Source organism: Aedes aegypti, chromosome 3 (genome assembly GCF_002204515.2).
Source record: "Aedes aegypti strain LVP_AGWG chromosome 3, AaegL5.0 Primary Assembly, whole genome shotgun sequence".
Taxonomy (NCBI): domain Eukaryota; kingdom Metazoa; phylum Arthropoda; class Insecta; order Diptera; family Culicidae; genus Aedes; species Aedes aegypti.
In genome coordinates, this window is record NC_035109.1 from 121,638,877 (window position 1) to 121,648,409 (window position 9,533).

Here is a 9,533-nt window from a genome sequence, read left to right on the forward strand (position 1 = left end):
ACTGCAACGCAAACTGCTCCTACTACGACTACAACCACAACTTCAACGACCACCTCATCTACAGCATGTCCATCCTCACCAACAGCGACTCCAACGACGACGACGACGACCGCCGCCACGACCGTGGTGCCCCCTGTGGGCTCCACCACGACCACAACGGCCAACAATGAGGCCCCCAGCCAGCAGCGTACCAATACCAAGAAGAAGAAAATGTCCGACGAAGAGATCCTCGAGAAGCTCCGAACCATCGTCAGTGTGGGCGATCCCAAGCGGAAATACAACAAGATGGAGAAGATCGGCCAGGGCGCTTCCGGAACGGTGTACACAGCAATTGAGAGCTCCACCGGTATGGAGGTAGCCATTAAACAGATGAACCTAAGCCAACAGCCTAAGAAGGAGCTGATTATCAACGAAATCCTGGTGATGCGAGAGAACAAGCACCCGAACGTGGTCAACTACCTGGACAGCTATCTGGTGTCGGAGGAACTGTGGGTTGTGATGGAGTACCTTCCGGGCGGGTCGCTAACGGATGTCGTCACCGAAACGTGCATGGACGAGGGTCAGATCGCGGCTGTCTGTCGCGAAGTGCTACAGGCGTTGGAGTTCCTCCACAGCAATCAGGTCATCCATCGGGACATCAAAAGTGATAACATTCTGTTGGGGCTGGATGGCAGCGTGAAACTGACGGACTTTGGCTTCTGTGCGCAGATCTCGCCGGAACAGTCCAAACGGACGACCATGGTCGGTACGCCCTACTGGATGGCACCGGAGGTGGTCACGCGGAAGCAATACGGACCGAAGGTGAGTTATAGATTCATAATTTTACTGCACATTCATTAGATTTTCATACAGACGCATGTCAATTGGAATGGTGCTATCTCTGCCAATGATCAAGTGGTGCACAGTGCACCGACATTACTCTTGGCCTCAGACCCTCATCTCCCCGGAATCACCTAACGGTGTTTCTTCGGGGAGGGGCTAGTGCATATAGCACTTAACACATATAGCACAAGTAGCCTAGGCAAACTGCTTCTCCTAGCCGACTTAAAAATGTTACAAGGGACCAGCCTCGGCAGGGCTGATCCTCTGCATCAGCACTCGGCATCCGCACACATTCTCTTTATTATATTGTCGGGGGACACGCGTTGCGGACTCCTCTGGTATCTCTTTGGTTGAAGCATTGAATGGGCGTCATCCCGGCTCCTTCAGAAACCGTCCGGTATGCGCTTCCTACTCTCAAGCACATGATCCTATATGTGCTTTTCAACCGCTTTAGATTTTAAGCTCGTTCTAAGCGGTTTTGACCAGATTGGTCCTCCTTACCTTAGTATGGATAGCGCCACGCTTGCAAGGAGCTTGCGTTTGCTGGCAATTTCAGCAGAGCTGTTAGACATCATCCTCGATAGCGCCGCTATAGCCGTAGATGCCATTTTACAGACATATTCAATGTGGCTAGCGAAGCTGGGCTTGTCATATATCATTACCCCATGATGCCTAAGGGATCGCTTGGACTCTATGGTGCAATCACCTACCGAGATAAGCGCCCGTTGCTCGGACTTGCGGTCGTTGACCACCACCACCTCAGTCTTGTGACGGGCCATTCCTAGTTTGCTAGACTTCATCCATTCCTCAACTATGGAAATAGAGTGTGCTGCTATCAACTCTACTACCTCCATCGATTCGCCATAGAGCCATAGACGCCATCTGGGGGGTGCGTAACAGCTACAATAGAACACATCGTTGATTTTTGCTATCGCAAAACCGTTATTTGAGATAGAGACTACCTCTTGGATTGGGTATCGAACTGTCGTCCCTGTAGCTGCTAGCTGTTGAGACCTATTCGCCTCCCAGTTCCCGTTGTTGACTGGTATGCGGTATGCGTCCGATCGTAACACCACGTCGGTCTTCGTTTCCGAGACTGACTGCCAAAGCAGCTGCTGAGCTGCATCACCTTAAATTTAACTGTGTTACTTCCGTTTTGACTGCTCTGATATTCCGCTTGTGCCCGGACATTTGGGTCCGTTCGTTGTCTGCTCTGTTGACACATATTAGGCACTTAGCGATTTGCTTACAATCGCTTGCCCTATGGCCCTTGGTGCCGCATTTTCTGCACATCTTACTTCCGTCGGGACCATTGCAATTCCACGATATATGGCCCTTCCCAAAACACTTAAAGCAAACTTCAGGAGGCTGTTGTATGCTTAACTGATAAACCGACTATCCTACCTTGAGTATGCCCAAGTTCTTCACTTTGTTGGCCTCTGCAACCGGCAGTCTGATCGCCGCCACCTGAGTGCCCTGCGTGCCTTTTCTAAGGTGGATGGCCTTACTGGCTACGACGATGTCACACTGCTCTTTGAGGGCAGCCGTGACCACCGCTGCATCGGTGACCTCATCCAGATTGTTACATTGGATAGTCGTTTCTGCAGTCAGGGATCTTACATCAACCTCGTCGCCAAGTACTTCTTGTGCCAGTTGTTTATAGACTGTACCCTTATGCTTGGCGTCTTTCTTTAAGACCAGGATCATTTCACCAATCCTAGTCCGCCTTATGCTCCCCACATCTGCGCCCAATTGCGATAACTTCTCCGTGCTTCGCATTGCCTTCAAAACCTCAGCGTATTTCGCTTCTTCTGTTTTGATAACGAGGGCCTCACCTAAATTTCTACGTTTCGCTGTTTTCCGTTTAGTTTTAGGCTCCGTTTTCGGTTTTCTCCTTTCTTTCTTTTTTTTCTAACTCATATCCACGGGTTGCTGTTGCCATGCGCCTGTGGTTCCTGTGGATGCAGTACCTGGTTCGGTGTTTGCCTCTGCACCGTTGCCATGTCCTCTTGATCGCGGAGCTTGGCTCGTGCCAGCTTTCCGCTCCGGAGGAGGTGGGTCACTTTTCCCTTAGTAACCATAACCATTAGTGGGCTTCATGGCCGTGCGGTTAGTGTTACCAAGCATTTAGCCGCATCGAGTCAAGAAGTGTGGGTTTGATTCTCACTTCAGTCCGGAAAACTATTCGTCAGGAACGTATTTCGACTGTGTCACTGGGCGTTGCATGCTAGTCCGTTGTCTAGTGTGGTGCTTCCTTCAAAGGACAAATCGTCCAATGGAAGCTTTAACGTGTCGGTGTCTTTTAAGTCTTTTCGCCACGTATTAATCCTCGGAAGGTCCCCTTTTTCGCATCCCGTATCAAATAATATCATCATAGATATTCGCGTTCCTGTGAAGGAAAACACTTCCGTCTGACACGACTTAGTGTCTCTTTTGCTTTCTACCATGCCAAGTTATTCCTTGGCTTTTTCGTAGTCCTGCTTTGCAGCTAGGACTGATTGTCACAATTTCACTTGTTTTCAAGTCTTTGCTGATATTGCTTTTGCTCTTAACATACTCGATGATGTCATCGAGTTACTCAGCAGCTACCTGCATCCCCTATTACGATCCATGGCCTGGAGCGGCCAATGCCTGCCGTCGTTACAGTGTCTAGGCTTTTGACCACACTGTTCTCACTTAAGTTGATGTTGGTCGCCTATTTTCTTGGCGGGAACCTTAGCCGATTACTGATGGGTCCAGAAGCTTCTCCTTCTTACTTACTTACTTGATGGGCTACAATCCGCTACATTGAATCTACGCCGCATGGATAATTTTTCTCCACTGGGCACGAATGCTTCTTCTACGGCTCGACGATCAATCCCTATTATATCGATATCGTCCGCAAAACCCAGGAGCATATGCGACCGGGTGACGATGGTACCGCTTCTTTGCACGCCCGCTCTCCTAATAGCACCTTCGAGAGCAATGTTGAACAAAAGGTTCGAGAGCGCATCTCCTTGCTTCAATCCATCTAAGGTTACGAAGGAGTTTGAAGTCCCATGCGCAACCCATACATTCCATCCATCCAACGTTGCAAGAATCAGTCTAATCAGCTTCGCTGGAAAACCGTGTTCTATAATTATCTGCCATAACTCATTTCTCTTTACTGAATCGTACACCGCCTTGAAATCAATGAACAGTCTGCAAGTAGTATTCCCGGAACATATCAAGGATTTGTCGCAAGGTAAACGTTTGATTCGTCGTTGATCGGCCCTCACGAAAACCAGCTTGGTATTCGCCGACGAAGGACTACTCCAGCGATCTCAATCTGTTGAACCAAACACGCGACATTATTTTGTACGCTGAATTGAGGAGCGTTATTCCTCGGTAATTGGCGCACTCCCATCTGTGTCCCTTTTTATACAGAGGGCAGATGAGGCCCTCCAGCCAGCTAGCAGGCAATTCTTCTTCCTCCCATATCCTTAACAGAGTACGGTGCAGTATTTCGTACAGCTGCTCACTACCGTGCTTGAAAAGTTCGGCCGGGAGTTCGTCTTTTCCAGCAGCCTTACAGTTCTTCAACTCCTTGATCGCTCTTCTAACCTCATCTAGCGTCGGGAGCTCCACAGCTTGTCCATCGTTGCTAATGATTAATCTCTTCTCAGACGCTCGTGTTCTCTCCGTTCAACAATTGCTCGAAGTGTTCTTTCCACTTGGCAGCCACCAAGGTTTTGTCTGTCAGCAAGTTACCTTCACAATCATGGCACATGACGGGAGAAGGCGCTGTTTTTCTCCGTACGCCATTGACAGTTTCGTAAAATCTCCGCATACCATTTTGTTCCATGCTGTTTTGCGCCTCAGTAATGATATCTTCTTCATACTGCTTTTTCTTTCTGCGGTGAATTCGTTTCTCGGCTGCTCTTGCTTCCTTGTACCGCTCTTTATTCTGCCGGATACCAGACACTAACATCCGGCTTCTGGCAACATTCTTCTCATCCGTCACATTCTGGCACTCCTCATCAAACCATCCGTTTCTGGGTCGTCTATGAGCAGTACCTATCACCTCTCGCGCTGCTGTGCTCCGTGGATAGACTCGCACAGATTGTTGAGGTTGTCGTCTACATTGTATCCCCTTTTCCGCTCATCAAGCTTCCGGCGAAGCTGTGTTGGCGACGAGATCCACCGCCCTGAATTCACGTTCTCCAGTTCTAGGCCATCAAACTTCCTGAATAGCAGCCACGCTCACTCTAACCTTCTGCAATTCACGAGCCAAAGGACTCACTCGTCCGGATTCATTTAACGTCCTGACATCCCAGGTTCCGAGTTTCCAATCATAGTCCTTATTTCGTTGCCAGGTCGGTTGCCGAAAATATCGTTCGTTATTTCTTCTTTCTCCATTTTTCGTGGTAGGTAAGAAATTCGATATGCTACCTTACCAGGGTCGCAATACTTACATCACGATGGTGGGGCTGCCACCTTAGGTGTAGCTGACGTGATACAGCATTTCATACTCAGCCGCTGGATGCCAGAACAGACGCTGTTTGAGTCGCACCTCCTCACTCTAGCTAATGTCAGAAGGACAACAGTGCCCAGGCTGCACTACCAGATAAGTACGCAACCCTTAGCTGGCGGTCTTTGTCATCGTTCGACCCGTGACCCGCTTCCTCTTCACATTCCTTTAATTGTTTGTTTTGATGGATCATCCCTTATGGGTCCCCCTAAAAGCCGTTCAGATCCGCATCAGCGCAAGTCAAATAATGGCATCTGAGCCTACTCCCGCCTAGTTGGAATAACCAGGTGACGGATTTGGAACGTACTCTAAAGCCTGCCACGGGATGGGGGCAGCGTGCGCCGTTAGCCCACTCGCCGACGTATTGTAGATCTCCATCTCCGTCGATATTGTGCGATAATTCTACAGTAGCCCCAGACTTTGAGGTTTTCTGGTCTCCATTGGGCACAGGGGCACAGTCAACGTGGTCAACATATTCGTGGCCTTTCATGAAGTCGCCGCCTTCTATCTAGTTCTTCGTTGAATAATTTTTCGAAATCGTTTATTCCGGCATTCGCACTAAGTTACCAGCCCACTGGAGTTTGCCGTATTTCATTACTTACTCATATGCGCTTCTTTATACACTTGATATCACTATACACCATTTTACTGTTAAGTCAATGAAATTTATCCCATTTCGCGGTACTGCAGTTATTTCTAATGTGCATAGACGGCTTTTTCAATCGGTTTGATTCTCCTTCCCTCCCATTCTAGGTCGATCTGTGGTCGCTGGGAATCATGGCCATCGAGATGATCGAAGGCGAGCCGCCCTACCTGAACGAGAACCCGCTGCGGGCGCTCTACCTGATCGCAACCCACGGCAAACCGGAGATCAAGGAAAAGGAAAAACTCAGCCCCGTATTCCAGGACTTCCTCGACCAGTGCCTGGAGGTGGACGTAGACCAGCGAGCTACCGCTTTTGAACTGCTGCGGGTAAGCTGAGGCGTTGATTCTTACAGAACGGCTCCATCAACTAACTATGGCATTGTTTCTGTGCTATTGCAGCATCCTTTCCTGAAGTTGGCGCGACCGTTGGCCAGTCTGACACCACTCATTTTGGCTGCCAAGGAGGCCACCAAGGGACACTGAGACGAACCGAGGGCCAACGAGACAGGCAACAAAACCGAAGCAACATCGACCGAGACGGCGGTTCCTTCAAACAACCAGTGATGGGCTGGTCCTACGCAGGCACGTGAGTCTAATAAATGAGCCTAGAGGTGGTGTTGTGCTCTTGGTTAAACGCATTGCCGTTGGGTAAGAGTCTGGTGTGTTGTGATTGATAATAATGGCAGATTCAGAAGGAGGAACAACACGTGGTGACTGACACTGGGGAGACGACGATCATGTGAGAGCTACTATTAAACAATAAGCTATATTGATACAAAAAGAGTCAACCAATACTAGACACGTAAGCAGCATAAGATAAAGCAAACGCTATATTTAAAACATGTTATAACTGTAAGCCGGAAAGTCTAAGAAGAGTCGTTAGAACGGAAGCATGCTCTTCCCTGTCGGAACAATAACGCAAGAGATTAGGGAAAACGTAAAAGTATTTAATTCTTAGAGCAAATCATGAAATAAGCGTGAAGCGAGCGAACGAGATTATGGTTTTGTTACATGTTCCGTCAAGGTCTGAAACCAATTGTGAATAGAGGAGAGCGGTGTATGTGTATATATAGTTTGTAAAACGAGAAACAGAGGGCTCCGATGGACTTCAAATAATGATACAGTCATCGAAGGAGAGTCTATATTACACATAATTTCAACCATCAGGCAGGGTGTTTTCTTAACGAAGATGGTTGAGAGACTGATTCGTGTTTAGTAGGAGCCAGAAAGAGTATCCGCGCGATGTACAGCAAAACGAAAAAAAAAGTTCAAGCTCGCTCAAACAAATAATACCATAATAGTAAACTACAAACGGCAACTTCCGGATAATAGAAAGCAGAACAACAGAAAAAAAGTATAAAAATATCGATAACAAAAAAATCAGATAACACACGTGAAAAGTGCCTACACCAAGTGTATGTGTCCGCGAGATATTAGGTAACACACACACAAAAACATACCAAGAAAGAGAAAGCAAGCTGAAACGAGATTCAAATCATTTATCTACAACAGTTTATGTGTGAGCTTTTCGGTTTTTCGAAGGAACAAGGACAAAGATTAAACGGTCGTATATACCAGTTAGATCAAGCTGCAAGTATTAACCGTCACTTTTGGCTAACAGTTTAGTTTTACTAAAGGATCGCTTACAATCGCTACGTACTAACCACATTCGACTGCTTAGGAAGAGAAGAACACAGAACGTTCAGAGAAACAAGAACTGTAGTATATGTGCTAAACGAAAATCAAGTATTTAACTGATAGTAAGAAATTATGTCCTATTTTATATTAATGCTAATTTGCCTCCTCATCTATCTATCATGATATCAAACGAGAAAGATACAGCAGATCTTCCTAGAGGCACCCCCCAAAAGCAGCATGTCCCTTCGGATCCTATTTGTTCAACGCAGATCGATCTGCTTCGTGTAAATAACGGAAATTTTCCTATCTGTATCCCCTTTTATTCAATGCATAAGATCCACACCAATTATTTAAAAACGGACTTACTCCTACACATTTCATTCGAGAAGCAAATGGGTAGGATGGATAATGTTAGCTGTATAGATAGAACCGATAGTTGTTGTGCAACCGGACGCAACGTCGACGTGTTTAGAGAAAGCCGTGTGTGTGATAGTGTAACTGTTTAGTTTTATTTTTGTTTTTCGTGCATCTAGGAGTTTAAAAAATGTTCTAAAGACTGGCCTGTTGTGTGTATTGTTCATGCACATGCCAGTATACAGATTTGATTGGCGCTGTGTGGGCCCTCACTAAAAAAACTCTCCTAGGATCCCTTTCACCTGGCTTCCCTACCTTCCCCTTGCAGTATTACTTCGAAGGAGAGGTGTTATGCGCTGTTTGGACCGCTTTGTAAGTTTTCGACGTACTATATCATTGCCATGCTAAGCTCTTTGGCTCCTGTTAGTAGCTAGTAATGCTCTGGTTTTCCGCCATTTAGCGACCAATAATCTCGGATTAAAAGCCAGTGATGCCCTTTTAAAAAACCTTTAATTCCACATAAACAGTTTTCAACTGTCTATTTCACTTCTAACTAATACAAAGGTCCTGGTTGTCCTGTTTTTTTTCATAGAATTTTTGCACTTCTAGCAAAGCTAGAAACTTTCACTTAACCCGCCTATCTGGGGAGCACAAGGGGTTTAGGCTCTATGGTTCTCACTTAACGGTCTATTATTCTACGGTCTACTGCGGATGCACGTCTCGAGTGCGGTAACAGAGAAAAAAAGGGGAAAACAACTCTGTACCACGCCACTTTTCATTGGCTTGGGCTACAAGTCCGATGGTCCCCTGGAACTACCTCGTGGTATTACTTCAGGAGGCAGAGGGCTTGTTGATGCCTCTACGCCTTTTCGTCACCTCTTGCTCTATTCGATCTGACTGCAATTTGTCTCTTCTTCGATTGATGCTACTGTGTTTTGTTGGTGACCCCATTTTTCTACTCGTCATGCTCTACGGGCGGACCGGTTGGATGCCGAGGTCGGTCTTACGATTCCGGTTGAGGGGTAACTTCCGGTTCGCAAGCGCCCCGACGACCCAAAGCCGGTGGTTCGTCGTGATCGATACTACTCGGCTTAGTTCCCGACGGTGAAGCTAGCGTACTCCAATGGAGAGTACCTCGACGGAGGAATATCTCCCGAAACCGATAACGTTACGCGTTGTTCATACTCCGTTGTTGGCCGGTAGAGTGCCGAAGTCGGCCCAGAGATTCCGGTTGTAGGATGCAGTATAACTGTGTGTGCGTGCGTGTGTATGTGTGACAAATGTTAGACTTAAAAAATAAATACCTATTGTCATTAAACTGTTTTCAATTCAGAAATAAATTACGCATTTATTATCTTTACTTGTGTTGTTATGTTTTATTATCTCCTGTTCCCTCTAACCAAAATAATTGAACATTTCTGGAAAAATAAATCATAAAAGGACCCGGGAGGTTGTAACTAATGGGGCGATCTCTGCCCAGCACTGGTGAGACTCCCCTCTCTCCAATTACCTCAGGGTCGGCGTACGCGCTTGACTATTGCGACCAAGAACACACTAAATCACCTTTCCTTAACACAAACCCACC

General features: G+C 47.0%; 1 protein-coding gene across 7 annotated transcripts in view; it reads left to right on the plus strand.

Moving 5' to 3' along the window:
* LOC5575304 (serine/threonine-protein kinase PAK 1) overlaps positions 1 to 7,745 on the plus strand; it is a 190,676-nt gene extending 182,931 nt beyond the window's left edge. For 6 of the 7 annotated variants that reach the window (XM_021852834.1, XM_021852830.1, XM_021852832.1 and 3 more), the window contains 3 exons: positions 65 to 801; positions 6,065 to 6,283; positions 6,356 to 7,745. In XM_021852834.1, coding sequence (XP_021708526.1) covers positions 65 to 801; positions 6,065 to 6,283; positions 6,356 to 6,439 — 1,040 coding nt within the window. In that variant the 3' untranslated portion in view covers positions 6,440 to 7,745. The remainder of the gene's footprint in view (positions 1 to 64; positions 802 to 6,064; positions 6,284 to 6,355) is intronic. The other variant, XM_021852835.1, reaches the window with a different exon arrangement.
* The last annotated feature ends 1,788 nt before the right edge of the window (positions 7,746 to 9,533 follow it).